The 23,273-nt window shown below is 35.7% G+C and overlaps 1 protein-coding gene across 3 annotated transcripts in view; it reads right to left on the bottom strand.

Moving 5' to 3' along the window:
- Positions 1-8,549: 8,549 nt before the first annotated feature.
- The window catches only part of FHL5 (four and a half LIM domains 5), a 59,067-nt gene continuing 44,343 nt past the window's right edge, over positions 8,550-23,273 (bottom strand). For all 3 annotated transcript variants that reach the window (XM_011955169.1, XM_011955171.1, XM_011955170.1), the window contains 5 exons: positions 21,335-21,505; positions 20,136-20,310; positions 18,996-19,165; positions 14,313-14,499; positions 8,550-9,507 (listed from right to left, as the gene is read on the bottom strand). In XM_011955169.1, the coding sequence (XP_011810559.1) occupies positions 9,344-9,507; positions 14,313-14,499; positions 18,996-19,165; positions 20,136-20,310; positions 21,335-21,493 (855 nt within the window). In that variant the 5' untranslated portion in view covers positions 21,494-21,505 and the 3' untranslated portion in view covers positions 8,550-9,343. The remainder of the gene's footprint in view (positions 9,508-14,312; positions 14,500-18,995; positions 19,166-20,135; positions 20,311-21,334; positions 21,506-23,273) is intronic.

The raw sequence follows: 23,273 nt of genomic DNA on the forward strand, positions 1-23,273 counted from the left end.
GGAGAAAACAGTCTTAAGAGACATTCAACAAGTGAAACAGGACCTGGGACCAGCAGGAAGTGGGTATGTGGGAAAGGGGAAATGGTAACACTAGGCTTTCTGCAGAGAGTGGAGGTACCATGTGTTATTAGCGTCACTGATATCATAGACTCTGGAATCAGATCCATATGTATTGTAATGACTGGAGCCAATTATTTTCCCTCTTTTAACCTCAAATTCCTCATCAGTGCAATGAGAATAATTTAAAATACCAGTTTATTAGATTATTGTAGAAAATGAAGGCAAGTGCATGTCATATTCCTAGGGACATGGTGAGTGCTGGAGGTTCTTACTGGGGGAGGTAAAGAAAGCTAAGACAAAGTCACCTACACCTGCCTGCATTTGCTTCAGACGTATTTGAAGGGGAGATTGTTGTCACTTTAAGGTAACAATTATTCACAAAGAAGATAACTAGTTGAAGATTTTCAACAATTATTGTACATTATGATTACAAACTAAAGGTCCTTAATATTTCTTTTGAGAATCAAAGTAGTTGTGGGTTTTAATATTACTCTCCTCATAAACTGACAAAAGCCTCATATTGGCAGCTAGAAACATACTTCTTAGGAGAGATAATAGAAGATTTTATGAAAAACCCAAGAATGAGAATTAAAGTTTCAATACCCAGAGTGTTTTTATTTCTCCAAGTTTTAATATCTGTCTCTGAACATTTTCTAGCTGTGGACTTGTATTTCTGTTCTTAGAAGCTACATATTGAGTTTAATATTGGGGCATCAGGCAAGAAAAATGTGGGTGCTAATTAAGGACCAGGTAAATGGATAAAGAAATCCCTAGATGTTTATTTTCTAGGATTCCATGCAAAGTAATTATGTTAATATCCTAAACTTACATCCACTAGGAATTAGCGCACATTAAGAAAAGGAGAACACTGGAACAGGAGAGGTGAAAGTGTCAAAAGAAAAAAAAAAAAGGAAGCTTAATAAGGAAGAACAAGAGAAATGAAATGCTGTACCATGGGAGGATTGAGGCAGCCCATAAATGCTGTTCTGGTATGATAAAATAATTTAATATGTCCAAAGTTACACATACTCAGCATAGGTTAAAGTAAAATTGGCTGCATTTTTGAGAAACACAGAGAATGCATTTTGCAATTTAAGCAAAGTAAGTACAACTGCATTTCTAGCTGCCTGTATGCAAATGACACAAAACTTGCACAGATTGACTCCAAATTTGGCAGACATATTTAGGATGGTCTGGCTTAACGAAAAGCTATGCAATGCCTAAAACATCTACTGTGAGGGCCCTAGAGGAAACTTCAAATATAGGCAGTTATTCTCCAAAGCACCTGAAAATTAAGTGTCTCCAGATACCCTGTGACTGTTGGTTGAGAAAGGCATATTCTATAGATTAATAGTATATGGACAGAGGAAACAGTGGTATCAAAATCAAAACTTCAATGAAGATACTTGAAACTACAGGCATTAATTTGCCATCCAGCTGCTTCTTCCATGGGCAATTCTATACAACATGATTGAGGCCAATAGCAAAAGGGATTTACATATTAATAATGATTATTGATAACTGACACTGGGAGAATATTATAGCAATAATATTTTCACAACTAGAATTTAATTCAGAAAGTATGTATTGGCTGTCTACCAAGTGCCAGAAACTTCACTAAGCATCGAGTTTATCAAAGATGAATAAACACATGATCTAGGGTGGAGTGGGGGTGAGAAGGAAGGTGAAGATAATTGAAATTTTAATAACTTTATAATATGTTGAGTATGTTCCAGGTAGATGTAAAGCAGTTTGCATATATTTCATTTCATATTCACATCAAACTTTTTGAGGTTTATACTGGAAAATTGAGCAACGAAAGTTCAGAGTTCGGTAACTTAACCAATGTCATATAATAAGCCAGTGGCAGAGCTGGGATTTGAACCCAGCTTTTCTGACTCCAAAAACCATCTTTTTTAACCAGGTTGCCTATCATTCCTAACTGCAATATAAACCAAGTTGTTTAAATTTCTCACAGAATTATAAAAAAGAAGTTGCAGGAAATGATTAAATTTTGCTAAGGGATATTAGTAAAGGTTTCACATAAGAGGCAACTTTGATCTGGGCTTTAGAGGTTGATTAAAATTTTGACAGGCAGGCGAGAGGAAAAGAATCCTAAGCAGAGGAAATGGCATGGGCAGGAGCACATAAAAATTAAAGTGAATGGTATTTTGGGGAAACAAAATAAGTCTGCAAGGGAAAATGAAAAAACTGTGGCTTTTCTTACAGGACTCAGATGTAAGGAATTGGTGAGAGGGAAAAGCCAAGATAGGTTAAAAAATACCAGCTTTATTGAGCTGTAGTTTACATGTCATACAATTCACTCATTTCAAGTCCATAATTCAATGCTTTTTAGTAATTTTATCAAGGGGTGCAATCATTACCATAAATTAGTTTTAGAATATTTTCATTGTCTCCAAAAAGTTTCCTCATGAGCAGTTGCAGTTAATTACCATTCATGCCCCTAACCCCAGGAAACCACTAATCGACTTTGTCGCTGTAAATTTGCCTGTTCTGAGCATCTTGTATACATGGAATCATATAGTATGTGGCCTTTTTGTCTTACTCCTTTCACTTAGCCTAATATTTCCAAAGTTCATTCATGTTGTAGCATGCATCAATACTTCATTCCTTTTTATGGCTGAATAATATTATATGATATGGCTGTATCATACTTCCTTCATCTATTTATCAGTTGAATACTTGGGTTGTTTCAAATTTGGGCTATTATGAATAATGCTGCTGTGAACATTTGTCTGGACTTATATTTTCATTTTCTTGGGTAGATATCAGTGAAATTTCTGGGTTTTATGGTAGTTTTATGTTTAGCTTTTTGAGAAACTATCAAACTGTTTTCCAAAGGAGCTGTATCATTTTCTATCATTTTCATTACTACCAGCAATATATGAAAGTTCCTGTTCCTCTACATCCTTAACAATACTTGTTACTGTCTGTCTTACTTATTATAGCCATTCTAGTCTATGTGAAATCGTATCTCATTGCGATTTTAATTTGCATTTCCCTAATGACTACTTTTCATGTGCCCAAGACTTGAATTCAAAAAGCTCTATTTGGATGATGCATTAACTAAGATGAGGAACAGAGGATAATAAGTGGAATTTGGAGAAAGGATAATAAAGTTATTTTTAGGTGTCTGCATGACATTGGTTTGAGATGTCCAAAAGGCAATGAGAAACTTGGGTCTGGAACTCAGAAGAGAATTCAAGGCAGAAGATGTATATTTGGAACTCAGCTATCCAGAGAAAGCAATTGAAATCATGGAATTAGATAAATTCACCAACAGAGAAAATATAGAGCAAGGAGATCAAGAATATTTAGGAATATTTGTTTTTAAGAAATTGATAGATGGTGTGCCAGTGAAGGAGGCAGAGATTTAGGAGACATAGGAGAGAATGGTGTCATGGATGCCACTGGCAGAAAGATTTTGAAGAAGCTTGAGGAAGCCAGCAATAGCAGACGGAAAGTTGAAGAGGCAATCATTGACTTTTGTGGCTACATATTAGTTGGTGGTGTCTAAGAGAGTAATTTCCATGGAGGAAAGAAGACTAAGTGTAGTCAACTTTTCCTTTTTTGTTCATATATTTTGCCTCTTGTAACTATCTTGTAGTTTTGGAAAGTTTTTATTACATAGGGAAAACAAAAGTTTTAAAAATTTAATTTTTTATTTTTTTTCAGAAATGTCAAAATTTTTGTCACCACACTCTTTTTCTCCATTTTTCTTCTATCCATACTCCTTCATTCATTTCCTGTTTGAGAGGTTGGGTTGAAGCTCTCAAATAAACAGACTTATCAGTGATGCTACAGAGGCAAACAAGGGATACGATGTCATTTGTTAAAGAAAGAGTAAGCCTTAAGGATTCAGTGTGTGGAATTCCATAAATATCAAACTTTTTGTTTTTATGTGTAGCAGGAATAGCATTTAATGTCACTGTTTGAGTCATTGGATGAATGTCTGCTGAGCTCATTAATGTTCCTCATTTAGAGAACCGTTTACGGATATCTACTCCATAAGTTTGTTAACATTCGTGGGAAAATATTTGACCCAAATACTCTTTGCTCCTCGGTGACACAGATCATAATTCTATCACAGCGAGCTGTTCCCTTTCTCAACCACAGTGATATAAAATCCAGTCATTTCAAATACATGTAAACTCTGTTATTTCTTTTATAGACTCCAACTTTGAGTCTGAATCTCTTGTTTCTTTTCTCTCCTTTTTGATTTCCTCCATATTGAATAGAGTATTTGGTCTAAAGCTTATCAGCCAGAAAAATTCAGAATGGTTTAATTATTATACAAAACTTCTCTAATTCTCTCTGGATGATACATTTTTGGGACCATCTAAGAAGCCACATGGATGACTTGAATGGATGGACTCATTTCTAAATTCTTTTGAGATGGATGGTTCAAATGAAGACTTGATATCCTCTCTCCTTGGTATCCTTTTTTAAATGTTGACATAACACAATGCAGATTCAGTAAATTCTGAGAAGTCATAAGGCCAAATCTATCCTGGTGATGTATTTTCCCAAGTCTTGACAGGTCTCCTTTACCTCTCCCTGAAAAGAGGACCTCAAAGTTCCCATACATTTTTTAATGGTGATCCCATTTCAGTCAGTCCTGCAATGTTTCTGGTAGGATAATGAAGATCTAAAGATTTAATACTCCTGGAAGAAGAGGTTTAGGATAAAGGTAATACCTAACAACTGTAATTTCTAGTGATATTCTGACTCTTTCATTGAAGAGACACTACTCCAAGACAAGGTTTATATCGTGGGTCCACATAAGATCTTTACTTTTCAAAACCATGTGATTTAAAAAGTGAACTAGAAATGTTTGATGAGGGTGTTCTTCCAAATATTCTTTGTGGAACAGGTTTGGACATTAAAAGAATTCAGCATCCAAGATTAATTCTGGAGAGTAACTAACTGATACTAATAATATAGATTAAAGTTTCATGAAGATTTATGTAACAGACATAAATTTTGCTTTAGATAGAATAAATAAGAGTTTAAAGCCACCAAGAGTTTTAGCAATTCCTTACATATAAAAATAAGAAATTATCAAAAGACTATCTGCATCAAAGTAGGAAAATTCAATTGAAGTGGGATTTTTTTTTCATAAAATATTTTCAGAATCACAGAAGTAATAGAGGTTTTTTTTTTTCAGTTTAGAATATTTTAACATTTTATTACTGTCAAAGCATAGCCATAGATCTCCTAGTTTAACAGAAGAGAGATTTTGTTTGGGCCAGACAATTCTGTTTTATGCCTGAAATGATATCTGAATATACAGTTACAACTTGAATGTTGTAAAAACAGATGGGTAATAGAAGGTAAAAGTCATCATGTTCCTTTATGTAATAGAAGTAGAAACAATACAGAATTTATTCCACACCTATTTTGTTTACTAAACAGTTAATGTAAAAAACAAATCTTTAAAAATAATATGAGTAATATAGACTATGTAAAATGTAAATTTATTCAGTATAAGAGACTTCTAAAAACCAATGTATAAAATTAGCAAAAACTGTATCATTATCATAATAAACATCTATCTATAGATGTATTACAGCCTATGTGCTTGATTAAATATATCTAGAACACACTGTAACAATCATTTTCTTTTTTTCTTGAGACAGAGTCTGGCTCTGTTGCCCAGGCTGGAGTTCAGTGGCGCGATCTCAGCTCACTGCAAGCTCCGCCTCCTGGGTTCACGCCATTCTCCTGCCTCAGCCTCCTGAGTAGCTGGGACTACAGGCACCTGCCACCTCGCCCGGCTAATTTTTTGTATTTTTAGTAGAGACGGGGTTTCACCGTGTTTGCCAGGCTGGTCTTGATCTCCTGACTTTGTGATCTGCCTGCCTTGGCCTCCCAAAGTGCTGGGATTACAGGCGTGAGCCACCGCACCCTGCCAAACAACCATTTTCTTATTTAAAAGACAATTAACAATATGCCAAGTAGATTAAAAATTTTTTTTCTTAAATTCAAAAATGGTATTGCTAACATCAAATGTGTTTTTGGATTGACTTTTCATTTGTGATATTAAATTTGGCAGTGATTTTTTTAACCATTTGTGATTAGTGTTATGCATTTTTCATAATGGTAGGCCAATATTTTACTCCAATGAACAATCTAGTGTCCCTTTTTTTTAAGTTATAGCAACGATGTAAGCTTTGAAGCCTGGATTGTAACATAACCACATTTTACTTAACCAGTGGAGCTAGTTTGTGCCAATTTAACACTTTTATAAAATGCCAAGTTAAAATTGAACCCTTGGGCATCCTAGTCATTATTATTGAAGCAGAAATACATTTTTGCTTCTTTTGTCATCTTTAATCCCCAACATGACAAAATAAAATATTTTGACTTGTTGACTTTGCCAACAAATATAACTCTTGGCCTTCAATGCGTTTTTCCTCTTTCTTTTCACTTTTGTAGCCATTAACCGAACTTATTACTGCAGTAAGAAAGTTAATCCTTGGAACCTTGCTTTCTTTGGTTCTATTCCACAAAGAATCAATAGCATAATTTCCCTCAAACACTGCAATAATTATTTTCTTCCTTTACTTAAGAACAGTTGGTAACTTTCTATGGCCTGTTATATACACTTTTTATCCTAAGAGTTAATATCCCCCTTCCTCTGACTCTTTCTCTTTTAGCAGTCTTATTTTCTCCTGCTCCTCGGCACAGTCTCTGCTACTTCCAAGCCATCTGGTTGTTATTGGCGTGTGGGATTTGCTTTTAACTTCTTTCCTGCCTATGCAGATGTCACCTTTGAATTACTGGGAGCCCACTGTTTCCTGAGGTAGTCCATTTCATCTTTGGATAAGTCCATTAAGAGAGTTTTTCTCTTTGTTACATAAACCGTATAAATCAACTCTATAATTTTTATGTTTATCTTTGTGTGTATTACACACAGACCTAACGAGGTCTTTTTTCTTAGTTGTTTTGCATATGTGTCCTATGTCTACAGTGGTGCTTTGTTTAACCTGTAGGCAAGGATCTCTGCACCACGCACTTCTGCGTTTCCATACCCTGATCCATCCTCCTATCACTCCAGAACCACAACAGTGTAAGCTCTAACTTTTGGCATAGTATAGTACATGTTTAATGGATGTTTGATGTGTAGGATACCTTCTAAATGCAGAACTATTCATATGTAAAAGTACACACGTTTATACTTATGAAAGGATAATAAAATCTTTAGGAAACGAGTCTGTGAATTTTAATTGTAAGGCTAGAATACAAGTCTGATCATGTGCATACTCACCCCCCTCCCACACACAGTAAAATGCCTAAACATTTGCAATTGTTTAACTAAGAAAACATTACATGTTGTATATTTATCTATAATTGGTTAACAGAGAAGATGTTACATGTTATATATCTATCTAAACCTAAGTGGCTTAGTTTTCACTATGTGTAATGTACTATTATTTTCTATATCATAGATTTAGTTTTACCTGTGAAATTTCATATAATGCAGAAAAAATATTGCTAGTTTTGCCTGTATTTTGCAATGTGAATATGAAAACATATCTTGGCATTGTTAACCCCAAAATACATTTATAGTTTTCAAATAGTCTATCTAGTAGAACATTTATTAGTATCTCTAAATTGTTAACATCCCTGAATGTTCTTGCATTTTAAACTCTTTCAAAAATTGTTTCCATGACAATTTTAATTGAATCTCCTGTGATGCTATTTTGGTAATTGTAATCAGCAGTATCTTATAATTAGATTTTAATCAAAACCTTTAATGCTCTAATCTATAATCTGAGAGAAGACACTTATATATCTATGCGGGCTTCTTCTCCTGACCTCCCTCTACTCCACCCTGGAGATGCTATAACCAATGTGATAACTGATCATGGAGAGCAGAGGTTGCTCTCCATTTGTCCCAAGTAATGTGGAAAATATCCAGGGGCAGCAAGGTAGGGTCACGATCAGTTAAAGTCTGGTAGAAAGATAAACCTGCTGCTGGACTTCCAAGTAAGGCTATTTACTTCCTGTGTGATCAATAAACACTGACTGACTTGTAGGATGGTTGCTTAGGGTTAGGAGTGCACCTCCTGGTTATGCAGCAGATTGAAGCTGGGGGCATGACTGACTTGGGGTAAGGTGGGTGGCACAGGTGTGTGGGAAGAGTGGGGAGCACATTATTGTGCTGCTTTGCAGGTTCGGAATTATCAGCAGTGAATTATTCTTTTTCAGTTTTTATTATTACTAGATTTCCTTAAAGCCCACTTTTATGTCTGCCCATTAATCATCTATGTAATTTTAGAAGGCAAAATGCATGAGGCACAGAGCTAATTATGCATTCTATTATGTCTTTAGATATCTGGATGAAAGTCATGTTCCAACACTCAATCCCTTCCCTAAAACTCATTTCCACAAGTGATGATTTAATGATCTATTTATTTTAAAGGTTTGCCTTTGGGGACAAAGATTATCCTGGTTAACTCCACTTGAAAGAATGACTGTTATTTCATGGAATCTGCAAGCATTTAGAAAAATCACTGTGGACTTTGAAAACACATTTAATACAAAATGTGTTGAAACCCATGCTTTGGCTATCCCTAGGTAGAAATGATCCCCTTTATACGTATGCAGATTATGAGAGCCATAAAGTCTTCAATTCTCATATTCCATTGAGTAAACACGGAGCAAGCCGTGGAAACAGTGTGTATGAAGACAAATTGTAGCTTTGTTTTTTAATTCTAAAGTCAGTATGTGTGAACAAAAAAAGAATGATTTTTAAATGATAACAATTCTTAAATGTGATAATTGCTGATGAATTTACTCTGATCACTTTTGTTCTTTTACCACTCATAGCTAATTTATCATATTACATATAACCAGGAATGCAAACACTAGTCTCATGCATACCTCTCAGTTTGAGCTCTTAGTTTTTCTTTTACTCTTCAGGTATGAAAAACCTCATTCTTTAGTAATTACATCCACAGCTCCCAGGCATATGTCATATATTTGATTATGAAGAGATATTTTCCTATGTTTCTAACAGCAGAGTGCAGTATTTTGCAAGGAGAGTTGTCTTTGTGATTTAGCATATATTAATTTCTGTTCTACTGTGCTTTTTGTGCCCTTAGAATACAATTCGATCAAACTATGTGCAAAAACTTTTCCATTCTAAACTACATTAATATTTTCTAAAACTTAAGTCAAAAATAAGACTGCAACTGAATTCTGGCTTTAGTGACAACAAAGGCAAAGTGGATTTTAGGTGGGAAAGGACTGTCTCCTAGATGTCACTGTCCATCCCGGAGCCACATTTTTGGCAGAAGATTTCCTTGTTCTGGGTCAGGAAGCCTTTACCCACCAAGGAGACAGAGCACTTCCCGCAGTTAAAGCATTCGCTATGCCACTGGCTGTCTTGAAAGCAGATAAACTTGGCACCTGTGAGACCTGTAAAGGAATTGGAGAAAAAGATTAATCTATCCTTTCAAGGAACAGATTGAGCATTCTATCATATATTCTTCTAGGAAATGGAGATAGAGCTGTGAGCAAGACAACGTAGAGGCAAGTAACCCAAAAAAGAATGCTGCTTCCTGGCCCTGTGTCCATCTGGACCTATCCGCTGTAGGAAAGTTCCACCTATGCCACCCAAGCAGATTCACAGCCAAATTCTGCCGTAATCTACAGAAGAAGGCAGAATGCTGATATGCAAGTCATGTATTTTTGGAAACAGATAAGGATTGTCTAAGCCAGATAAGAAAATATTGTGTAGCGTAGTGGAAAGAAGGTATAGGTTGTAAAGTCAGAGATATCTAAGTATGAATACATTTCCTTTTTTTCTCTATATGACTTTAAGTTTTCTTAGCTGCAAAATTAAGACAAAATGAAATAAATGTGCACTTCCTAGGCTGATGTCCGATATTGTAACGACTTTTAGTTTTCTTCTTTCCCCTCATTTTTCTGTGCTTAGTTGTACCTAGAATACATCTTGGGGTCATATGGTTTGGGACACTATTTCTAGAAAGCCCAAAATAGAGAATTTTGTCTAATCATTCAGCTGTCCTAACATGGTGGCCTTATTACCTTGCTCAGAGACAACTTCAGCTTTTGTTGAATCTGACTAATGAAGCCACGTTATCCAGTGATTGGTTTCTAAGGAGTTTGTCAGCCTCCTCCACTTTAACCTGGGCCTCCCTTGTACCACACTGTTTCTTTTAAAAGTAGTAGAATTTGAATCTTCAGTGAGGGTCTGATCTCTCTCTCCCTAATGTGATTCTAGGGTATAGTTCAAGAAACTGATTTTGAGAAGTTCCATAAAAGGAGAAAATGTTTAGGGTTTGGGAACAGGTTGAGATGCCCTAGGCTTGGGTCTTTATTTATTTCGTGTTTTCTCCCAGTAATCTTAGTGCTATTATTTGCTTATCATCCATGGAGTGAGGCTAAAAGAGTTATATAATTCATATGTGAATGGTGAAGTGAAAGGGTGAATAGCATTCTATTTCAGATACATTCTTCTTAAATAGGATAATGAACTTTTGTTTCCATTGTAACAAACTTATTTGATGTCTTCATATATAATTTAGTAGTTCATAGAGAAATTTGCATCAAATTCCTCTACTTTCCTTGATTAAATTTATAGCTCGCTTATCTATGATGCTATCAACATTACTTCCTAATAAATGTAAATTAATTATGTACTACTTAATTCCCTTAATGTTATTCAAAACATTAATAAGCTGACTGCAAGAGTAATGTTCTGTATATACATAAATTATGCTATTCATAAAACTATTACATGTCTAGCATTTTGATGCTCATGAGTTTTTCTTAATTTTATTAGTAAGCCTTGTACAAGTGACAAATATAAAAGCAATTCTTCCAGATTTTATGACGAAGAAAAACTAGAAGCATCTGACAACTTTAAGAGAGGGCTGAACCAACATGTGAGACGTTTACAAACTGTTCCAAAAAGGATATGTTTACTCCCTTAAGTCATGAGGGTTATTTGCAATAAGAAAGTCATCCCTGAAGCAGGTCTCTGGCACCTGTTTTATCTGGTTTCATAGGTTTCTGACAAGTCAGTAGAATAAGAGCTGGCATTTGTTGAGTGCTTGAATATGCATGCCAATCACTATTCTAAGTCTTTATGTGTGTTACCTTATACAGCCCTCACCTTACTTTCATGGGGGTAGATATTAGCGTCAGTCCCACTTTGCAGACAAAAACTGAAAAATGAGAAGTTTAACCACTTGCCCCAGGTCACCCAGCTAGTAAGCAGCAGATCTACTATTTAAGCACAGGCCAGTTGTCTTTAGAGTCTCTGCTTTTAACCTCATGAAACTAAGTTTGAGTTTATCTTTGGTAAAGAACATGGTCAGGAACATTAGCATCGCTCTCTGAAGAAACCACAACATTTGAAATTCCTTTTCCTTGAAATAAACAGAGATGGAAGAAAGCAAACCTGCTCAACTGCTTGTTTTATAAATAAGGCAAATGAAGGCCCCCTACCCCGGAAGTGAGTTAGTCACCCATGGTGACACAGCAGTGGGGGCAGGAGGACCAAGTCTTTTGCTCCTCAGTCCAGAGCACTTTTCACTGCATCAAGCTGCTTCATTTATCCCTGGTAGTTTAAGAGGTTAATCCTATCTTAAAGGAGGAGAAAATATGGTAGCTATACCTGGAGTTTGTTCAAATGAAGCAGTTCAATGTGTTGGGTTTTGAAATTTTTACTTGGTGATTTATAGGTAGATTTCTCAGAGCTTTTTAAAAAAATTAATGGATTAATTAATCTTAATTGACAAGTACAAATTGTACATATATAACGTGTTGTTTTTGTATACGTATACATTGTGGAATGGCTAAATCAAGGCAATTAACATATCTATTACCTTATCATATACTTTTTTTGCGTGTGGTGAGAACATTTAAAATCTATCCTCTTAGCAATTTTCAAGTATATAATACATAGTTGTTAACTATAGTCACTATGTTGTACAATAGATCTCTTGAAATTATTTCCCCTGTTTAACTGAAATTTTGTATCCTTTGACCAAGAATATCTAGCTTCTTAAAGTGACATAATAATCAGATGAATGCCAATTTTCTGAAGACATGTGACAGTATCAGAATTCCCAATGGTACATCGGTTCAAATAGCTCAATTTTAAAGAAGCAGTACTACAGGGTCTATAGATATTTAACAATTAGATCAAGAAATATTAAAGTGAGTTGTAAGTTTTTGCAGGCGTTTCAGTCTCTGGTGTCTCAATCAAAAAGTTTAAAAAAGAGATTAAAATAGTTATTAGACATTTCCTTTGGACTGATGAGTCTAAATTAAATATATAATATTGCATTTAGATTACTTTTGGGTCAGATTATTTGCTCTTGATCATCCTCATATTTTTGTGCAGAACAACGTTGTTTTTCCATCTCAACTTTAAAAGCCTGGGCCCAGTGATTGATCTGGAACAATCTATGAGAAAAATCACTTAGGCACATGAATCTGTGATATATCAGAATTGAAACTCAAGTTCAGGGCTTGTGTAGGCTTTTTGCAGATCAGTATTAGACATCTGGATCTCCAGAGAATTTTGAAACCTATTTTGAGTTGTTAATTTCCTTATTTTCTCATTGAAGTTCTCCTTTTTTTTCTGTCCCGATTCAAGAAAAGTATTGTTATAAAATAAATGGACTGTGATTGCAGATTTTACTAGGGAGATTCTGGAGCTCCAGGTACTGTTGGATATCTGAAAGTCCCATTTTCTAACTAAAATCAGTGGAGATAGTGGCTTGTTCTCTTGGCTATAGGAATTGCCAAATTTGTAGAAGGCAGGAGAGCAGGGTGGTTAAAAGCATGGACCCTGGAGCTCAGTGGTGTGAGACTGCTAAGGCAAGTTCTTGCAAGGGCCAGGGAGGTGATCTAGCTGAGTGATGCAGACAGGGTGCAAGGAACAGAGAGGGCATGCCCCAAGCAGTTGAACAGCCACTAGTTCCATATGATGGTGACCCTGCTGGTTAATGTGGAGACAGTCTGCTCACCCAATGGCAGGTTCTTCCTCTACTTTTAGCTGCAGAGATGGATTTTACATTTCTAAACATGTTCAGGCCAAACATCACCTGCCTGCTGGCCAGATGTAGCCTGTGGGCCAGTGTGAGATCCTGACACACATGGTGCTCCGTCTAGAGAAATAAGACCATGCTGTTTCTTCTGGTGACACCCTCCCTTCCCTTGCAAGTCAGTGAAAGCCTGCCAAGGTGGGGCTTGCTGTGAAACTTTTTCTTTCGATTGGAAAGTGCATGAATACTCAACTTTTATTTTCTTACGTATTTGAAGATGAAGAAGGAGGAAAGGGATAAAATAATCTTTAATTCTATGGTATATAAACTGAATTAAAAATTGAAATACGATCTAAGAATACTAGGAATAGAAAGTGGATATACAGTTCTGACACATTATTAGGTGACTATAAATTGCCAGAAAGAATACCTGCTGGATTTCTCAAGTGTCATGCTAGTTTCAATTCCTTTATTATAGGATTAGCATTTTAAAGGTGTCTCTGAGGAAAAAAATGTATTTCTTTTTACCTTGAAAACCTCTTTAACATGGATCGATTTATCATTATGTTATTTTCAAATCATGTCACTTTTTTTTCAGTAAAATGCTATCTTGTTTTCTTTCATCTACTCATAAATGCACTTCACAATTGCAAGTGAATAGAGAAAAGGGAGTAATAAATTTGTTAGAAGCATCTTAAAATGAAGTTTAATTAATTACTGACCTATGTTACCTTAATTATTACAGCTTCAGATGTTCTATACAATAGTGGAATTTAATTAAAGCCTTCCTAACTAAAGGATGCTTGGTCCTATTTTGGAATTAAGCAGGATTCTGATTTATGAGTACTCTTTCCTCCCACTCAAATCTTAATGAGGCTGCAAGCAGACCTCCTTGTGAAGGTCTGCACTAAACTCTCAGCTCATCCTGTTCTCCTCCTTCCTTGAATTATTTTACTTAGAGTCAGTACCATTAGGTTTAGTATGTAGTTACCTTCACTGAGTATAGGCACCCAAATTATACTTTCCTTGAAGAATCCATGTAATATTTATACTCATATATATGCACCCACTTGTTTATCTCAAAAGGAAACATAAACAAAAGCTTCTCATCCTTTAATCACATTTCCTAAATTAACTAGACAGCGTTTCATATAGTCATAACTGTCTCATGGCAAGATCATATTGAACTGAAGAACTCACCACTAATGGGTTTGGAACAGGCTACACACTTGTTGGCATAAAGATGGTTGTAGCAGTCCACGCAGAATGGATAGTCGTCTCTGGACATAAACTGTTCTTCACAGAGATCTTTCCTACAGCCACTACACAGAAAACACTCTTTATGCCATAGCTGGTCACAGAATGTTATCCCACCTGAAGTTATCACCTGCCAAAGACCACAGAAAAGGCAATGACCATGGGAGCCATTACAATTCAGATCATTTCACGATTCTCTTGAGATCCTAGTATCTCTGGGGATTAAAGGAAGCAAAAAGAAAAAAAAAAAAAAGATCATTTCATGTCTTCTATGTCCACAACTGGTGCTTTCGGCTACTCTATTTCATCTTATGTTAGGATGTTCTTTTCCTCAAAAGTCATTAAAAAATTAATAATATGAGAAACCAAAGGTTATAGGAATTAATTAGAAGTAGAAAGAAATAAAAATTATTGTATATTTTTCTCCTACAATGAAATAGAACAGAGGCAGGGCCATATTGGACTCAGGAAGATGGGGGAGAAAACCACACACATTCTTTATTCACTTCCTCATACTTCTCTGAATTTTCTTAATTTTGGTGTTTAAAGATCTGCTGTTAGAGCTATTTTCTATACTATGTTCTTATAACTACCTGTCTAACTTTAGGGATGCTTAAAAGAATTCTTCTTTTTCCTGAACTTTTTACACCAGGTACAAGAATATCCAACAGCAGTAACTCTGAAGGGAATTGGTAAGCACCATTATTTGTTAATAACGACTACCATTTCTTAAGTGTTTTTTCAGTCCTTAGCATCGTGCTAAGGATGACCTCTTCTGAATATTCTCAACACTTCTACATAGTAGAGACTATTATCTTTCCCTCTTTTCAGATGAGCAACTACTGAGGGTTACAGTCATTAAGTTACTTGCCATGGCCACAGTGTGCTAGGATTCAAACCTGCATGGTCTGACTCCACAGCCTGTGTGCATCACCATTAATACCATACTGAGTCAAGGTTACCTTGCAGAGATAAGCAGTTGAAAATCCTTGCTGAATGAATGAAGAAATACCAACGAAAAAAATAGTTGGAAAGCGATTCCAATATTGTATCTAGCAATGGGGCGTTGTGGGAATCAGAACTCAATGGAGTGAGCCCTGGTTGCACATTGAGCCGTAAGGTGTTATGTGAAGTGTTTTGCCAGAGGTGTAATTAGTTCTGCATAAGATAATATTTTTTTCCTAAACGAATTTAATGCATGAATTCTACTTTTTAAAAGGCTGAGAAATCTTTATTTAGAATCAGATGGATAAATATTGGGCAATTTTTCTCATGTAACTATTTTTAAGCCATATTACCTTTTGAATTTACAGCTAATGAGCTCTTAGAGTTGCTGTAGATACCGGAATGTGTTTTTGTAAATTTTTATAATGACTGAAGCGATGGGATATCTGAGGTGGTTCCCATAACCTTTGTATCAAATTAACTAGATATAAAACATAGAGCCTATTTTAAGCCACCTCCTTGTTTACAAACTCGAAAATGTTATTTGTCTGTGACATAGACTTGTGAAAAAAATATTCTAAAGATATTTTTAATCATGTAACAAATATCTTAGAAATTAAAGATATTTGATATGAAAGATATTTTCCTAGAGGAAAAAAGCATACTATTCTGAATAAGTAAATAGGAAGCATAATGGTGTGATGGAAGTAAAGCAATTTAAAATACCCCCTACTGACTTCCAATGCCCTACAGCAGACACAGCAGAATTCATGATTCCTTTAATTTGTTTGGTCTAATGATTAGCAGGCAATGCTTAAAAGATCTGAAACTTGAAAAATGTATTCACAGCAAAATAAAACTTGATATATACACCAAAGACTGTTTAATTAGAGAGAAGAAACTCTGGAACATTAGAAATAGTTTGCTTGTGATTACATTCCTTTTGAAGAGGTAGGAAGGTTAAGATGAAGTCTAATATCTAAGTTTGGTTTTCACCACTGATCGATCCCAGGATTTAGAACAAGTTTCTCCTCTGAAAAAGTGGAGGCAATAATGATTTTGCACTCAGTAGGTGACTGATGAAGAATCGAAGAAGACGTTTAACTCCTTTTGAATCTTGAGGAGTTCGAATTTGAAGGGCTTGTAGTTTAAAATCATTTGCTTTCTGGAGGAAAATAAATCTTAGTGTAACGAAATAAAATCTATGGATTTTAGAGCTTAAAAGTTCTAAGAGCCTGATTGTCAGGTCGTTTTTCCTTTTTTTTAAGAAAATATTTGGTCTTTGGTTTGGGTTGAAAAAAATTGTTTAGATTGGATCATCTTGATCAAAAACATATCCAGCATTTTAGAAAAGGACTTGTGGTTTTAAAAACTAAATAAAAAATAATCTGGCATGTCATAATCTGTCTACTACCCAATATAAATATTTTGTAAATGTTTGGTGACTTCAAATCATATCCTAAATATAGTTACAGGCTCCAATAACCTGGGAAACATCAGCACTTGGCCCAGACAGTGCTCAGCATGGATGTACTAAAGAAGCTTCACTCTTGAATTGTTATAGCATTGAAAGAGACTTTATACTGTGTCCAATAAATGATTTTAAGATAATTCTCACAAATCTCATTACTGTTTTAGTCTAAGTCTTTAAGAAATGAAGTCTAAAATTGACTAACTCAGTTGTCTCTCAAAACAGTGAGATGAATCTGTTCATATTTCCAGCATGATTTTAATTTCTTTAATTTTTAAGTTTTGTGTATTTTTCAGAGATAGGATCTCATTGTCACCCAGGCTGGAGTACAGTGGCTCAATCATAGCTCACTGCAGCCTTGAATTTCTGGACTCAAGTGATCCTCCTGCCTCAGCCTCCCAAGTAGCTGGGACTACACGCACATGTCACCATACTTGGCTAATTTTTAAACTTTTTTTTTTTTTAAATAGAGACAGGGTCTCACTATGTTGCCCAGGCTGGTCTTGAACTCCTGACCTCAGGCAATCTTCCCACCTTGGCTTTCCAAAGTGTTGGGATTACAGACGTGAGCCACCATGCCCAACCTCCAGCATGTTTTTAAATGCTGTCATTGGTAATTCTTTGGAATTCATATGTCATATGGTCATATGGCTTGACTGCTGCTTGTAAAGTCATTTTCTAAGCTAGTGTTTTGGTAGAGTAATGAAGATCTCAGTCATAAGATTATTTTATATCATGTTGTGATCAATTGTAATTCTCAGCCATCAACATTGTATAATTTAATAATTATAACTTAGTATAGTATATTGCTGCCTCTTTAAATGAAATACTGGTATTGGTTATGCATGTTAGACAATCACTGCATGTGTGTGTGTATGTACATGTGTGTTCACATATGCGTGTGTAGAAAGTGGTAGTGTGACTTCCAGCTGTCCAGATATACAAATGGGCTTAAGAGTTCTCCCAAAGTGGCCCATAGATAAAAAGTACTTTGAAACTACTATACTAATCCAATGTATTTTCATGATTCAGCTTTCTTATGACAATTTATGGTGTCATTTTAAACTTATGATGCCTCAGAGATCAAGGATTTCTTTGAGAACATCCCATATATATTATATGGAATGCAGACAGGCTTCATCAAGGTGTTAGAGCTACTTTTTCACATAAAAGCTTAGAGGATAAAAAAAGAATTGGATGAAGTTTACTTCAAAAAAATCACTTTTTTTTTTCCTCTTAGAAAATGTTTTTTGAGTGGGAAGCCAAGTCAGAAGGCTGTACATGATCCTGGAACTGGAGTGAAGGAACTTGCTGCCCTTAGTCTTCTTTCTGTCTTTTGTCTGCTGAACGTCCCCCATGATCTTGGCACTCTCTTGAGCTGATGGCTCTACTCTTAGGAAATACAAAAGCTTCAAGTCAAGAAGACATTTGCATTGCTGAGAAACAATGTGAAGAGTTAAATGTCCTGTTTAACTTGGTTTCCTTAGTCACTTTGTGAGGCAAATTCGTATTTCTCTGAAAGAGTTAATATTGAATGGATCAAAAATTATTTTTTAAGAAACACCTGTATTCAAAGAGAGACCTGTGCTTTCTCTCAGAATATGTGAGATCTTGTATAAAAGCAGTGAATGGGCCAGGTGTGGTGGCTCACGCCTGTAATCCCAGCACTTTGAAAGGCTGAGGCAGGTGGATCACCTGAGGTCAGGAGTTTGAGACCAGCCTGACCAACATGGTGAAACCCTGTGTCCACGAAAAATACAAAAATTAGCTGAACGCAGTGGCACGCACCTGTAATCCCAGCTACTCAGAAGACTGAGGCACGAGAATCTCTTGAACCCAGGAGGCAGTGGTTGTCATGAACTGAGATTGTACCACTGCACTCCAGCCTGGGCGACAGAGTGAGAATCCATCTCAGGATAAAAAAACAAAAAACAACAACAACAAAAAAACAGTGCAATGAACTGGAATACCAAATCACTTGAGCTGTTTGGAATATTAAATTCTTGCTGTGGCTGGAATTTTATGGTTAATAAAAAAAGATGGTTATCCTCATTGTGACAACTAGTGGTTTGGACATGTTGAAAGTCCAAACTACCATGGGTGTGTGATTACAGATATAACATAACAATATCAGTTCATTCCAAATATATGATACAGCTAAAAAGCAATGGTCTGAGTTTCCATAAGCTTCACCCTCTTTAGAAAATTACCTTCTTACAAAAGTTGCAGTAGTGAGCAAACTCCTTCTCAAAACACGGCACACAATAATTGCCACTCTCTTTGGAGATCAAAGGCTTTGTCCCTATAGGTTGTCCGCAATTCTCACACACAAAACAGGTTTCATGCCAGTAGTTTCCTTTAAATTCCATTTTGCGGGAACCTGTACTCCAAAATTAAGGACCTGTTAGTATAAGTCAAGAATAATACAGATCAAATTACTTTAAAACGTTTTAAGTTAAGATGATAAATGAATTGTCCTTTTAGAAAAATAGCATTTCTTCAGGTTCAAAAAAACCCATTTATCTGAGAAAAAAAAAAAACAAAGGTTGGTAAAGTTCAGCCATGGTGATGGAGAATCACTCTTACACTGAAAAGTCTTTCAAGCCCTGCGTAACCTACAATCTGGAGATGTAAAAGTACTTCGGATGAAGACTCCTAATTGTTTTACATGGTTTGGAGAAATTGGGCCATCATAATCATTACAGGGGTATTAAAAATGTCCTGAGCACAACTACTGAGACTATGCTGTGCAGTTATGGCCTTCTAGAAATTCTCTGAATCCATGATAAGAAAATGAGAGAGCAAGAGTGAGACAGTGAGATTGAATTATGTTCTTATGCTGCTGTCCGTAGAGATTGAGAAGAAGATCAAAATACAAAGAATTAGTCCTTGCCAAAAGTGGAATGATATACGTGAACCCTGTCTTCCCTAAGAGAAAATAACAATGACTGATCCCCAAAACAGTTTGTGTCAAGCTACAAAATGACAGTTGGCCCCAGTCGCCTATGATGAATCACTCTTTCTGATGCCATTGATTATGCCTAGGGCACTGTGTTTAATGTAGTATTATTGCTATAAATTTTTCTTTATTTTACGGGTGAGGTTCTGGTTTGAAATGTTTCAATGAATTAGACTTTATGAAAATACACAGAACACTGTAATTGACCTATTCAAGGATAATGAATGAACAATCTTTTTATTTCTAAGGTACAAGGAAGGAGATTGAGAGAGTAAGAAAGATGTCTTTCTCAAAACCAGGGTTTTGGGAGCTGGAGCACTCCTCCTGTGCTGGGACTTAATGAAAAGCATGGCAGCTTCAGTTAGAGACAGGAGCCCCCTTGAGATCCTACCAGGCATGATGGTCCTCTTGCAGTGGAAGCACCTGGAGGAGCATTCATTAGAATAGCACTCCGTGCACAGCAGGCGCTCATCCTTGGCAGCAAAAGGCTTTTCCACCAAAGAGTGATTGCATTTGGTGCACTTGAAGCATCCTTCGTGCCAGTGCCGGTCTTTGTAACAAAGATCCTTTGAGACAGTAAATAAAATTTAATTAAATGTGGTTGTGACAAAACAGGACATTTTATAAGACAAAACTGAACACTCCTGGGACTCTCATGTCAGTAGGTTGTGCTAGTAGCTTGAGGGAAAGTTGTTACTGAAACTGTTACCCATAGAGAGGAGACTCTCTGGGGTAATTAAGAGCTAGAGCCCAGGGCTTTCTTGGTGGGTCACTTAAGGCAGCTGGGAAAAAACAAATGAATTCTCTGCTATGTCTTCAAAATTTGCCTATATTCTTTTTATAAACTATGATAGAGGTTTTTCGTGGAACGATTTTTTAAAATTTTAGGGTACAATGTTCTATTACTTTTTGAGACTTATCTAAGCAAACAAAAGATAACATCACCTAAGTAACACGAAGGCAGAAAGAAAGGAAGAAAGACAGAGAGAGAAAGAGAATTGGAGGATGGAAGGAAGGAAAGAACAAAGAAAGAAAGAAAGAAACAAAGAAAGAAAGAAAGAAAGAAAGGAAGGAAGGAAGGAAGAGAAAGAAAGAAGGAAAGAAAGAGAGAAAGAAAATAATAAGCATGTCGGAAGAATGGGTGGTAGGAGTGAGAGGTATCAGTAGGGTTTAGTGGAAATAAAGCTGATTTTACGTCAGAAAACAGATTTTGAATCCTTACAACTTCAATTCTTTATGCATTTATTTATACCCTTGTCATTCCAGAAATAACAAACACACCCAGAGGGTTACCAAGGGCTTGGAAACAGCAGGAAAATTCTAGCTGTGTAACTTTGGACAAATAGCTTAACGTCATTAATCTTTAGCATTCTCAGCTACCTTATAAGATCATGTGAGGATTAAGCATATGTTGTATTTCATAATGCTAAGTGTAGTGGCTAGAGTTTGACTGCTGGTAACTTTTAAGATCCTTATATATCCAGTAGCAGAGAAATGGTGTTGAAAGTCAACACTGAAGGAAAAGAGGCACTCCAACCCACTTGTTTGCTGTTCATATGCAGTAATTCAGTAAATTGTGGTGAGACTTACCTTAGACTTGGATTCAATTGGTTTTTTGCACTCTTCACAATAGTTAGAAAATACACGATCATAACATGTAAGACAGTACGGACTGTCATCCTTTAGTACGTATTTCTTCCCAAGAAGTGATGCTGTGCAGCATTGACAGTAAAATTGAGCAGTTGTCATTTTGGTTTGATCCTGTGAATGACAAAGTGATTCATGTATATAAAAGCAGAATTTTGTTTATAGGATAAATGATGAAACCTTAATATAATATGAGTGAAGCATTCGAATGAATTTATATTTTCTTAAGCAAAAATCCACCAATTTAGGAAAATATGCTTATAGTCATGGTGACATTTGGAGTGACTTAGGAAAGGTTACTCTCCTATCTTGGCAGTTCCTGTGTGTTTTGCTAAAAAAAAAAATGCATAAAACCTGCAGCTAGATTATGAAAAACATCTTGTGTTTATCATAAGCTAACGTGGAATTCAATGAGAATATGGTATCTGTTGAAACAGGATGGTTTTACCTCAAGAATATAAATATAAACTGTTGCTAGGGCTTTTAATAGCTGTCATCACTTACTTCTTGCTGGAAAATTCTAGAGGCAGATTTTGATGGAGAAACAGTCTTTTTTACTGAAATATAAATTAATAATCAATACATTGTCATTCGAGTCGTCACTGAATAAGGGCTCTGCACATTTACCCTGAGGTCTTCCTGTACCACATCCCCTCCTTAGCTCTGACTTCCACCATCCCAAATGTACTGATGACTCCAAAATCTCTGTTTTCTACCAGCTTTAGATATCTTCATTTAAATATCCTTTACCAAGCTGGCCAAATAAAACTCCTCAGCAGGTAGGATTCAGAACAAGTGCTAGGTCTTTGTGACTATTGTTGAACAATTGCCCAAATGCAGAAGTGCATATAAAATCATCAGTGGTAGAAAACAATAATAGGTTCCTTCAGGCTTTAGGGCCAAAGTAACATGTATAGAGCATAAATAATAGCAGCAGCTATTCCATTATAGCTATGGATAAAATAGCTAGAATTCATCTGCAAGATGAAAATCATTCTGTAAGGTGAATAAAAAAGCTGATATGAAACCTAAAGCCAGTGGTAGATAAGGATTCTGATTATCTTGTAAATTTGGAAAGCCATTAAGAAACAACGCATATAGATTTCCAAAGGTTTTAATTAGGTGTTGAACATGAATTCTTTGTTGTTACAAAAAAAAAAGTAGTACTGCTTTTCCTTGGAAAATGAGATTTGTCATTTCAGGATTTACTGGAATATATTAAGAGCTTTGAATATTTTCTAATTCTCTCCCAACAGAATTTTTTTTAGTTTTGGCAAAATCAGAGGAGCAATTGACAATGATGATACAACAACGTTTTTGATACTAGTTTGTATTGACTACATTTGAACTGTTATTCTCATGCGTTTTGCCTTATTCTAGTGATGAGGTTCCCAGCAGAGAGCCTTGCTAAATGCACACGATTATTAATTCTGTACATAGCAGTTTTGCTGTATTGCTCTTCACTAACAAGTAGAGAAAAGGCAGAGGATTTGGAATATGTGGGTCTTTTCCCAGGAAAGATGAAATGCAGACTAGAAAGTTCGCAATGGAACATGGCCAAAACTATCTACAAGGAACATTGAATTCTCCATTTGATTAATTCCACAGAAATGTTCCTTCCTAGTGAGTACAAACACACTCAGAGGGTTACTGAAGGCTTGAAAACAGCAGGAAAATAGATCTAATTCCCTTGAAAGGTTTAAAAATAAAAGTTTTATTCACATTTACAGCAATCAAGTATTTATCACTTCATAGAAATAAAGTATGTACCTTTAACTCTCTTCACTTAATATGGAAAACGTCATCTTCATTAATATTTATTTTCATTTTAGATGTATATAATAGCATCATGAAACATAGCCCCTCAGTGGTTAGGAACTGG

The sequence above is a fragment of the Colobus angolensis genome, unplaced genomic scaffold, assembly GCF_000951035.1.
Source record: "Colobus angolensis palliatus isolate OR3802 unplaced genomic scaffold, Cang.pa_1.0 Scaffold398, whole genome shotgun sequence".
Taxonomy (NCBI): Eukaryota; Metazoa; Chordata; class Mammalia; order Primates; family Cercopithecidae; genus Colobus; species Colobus angolensis.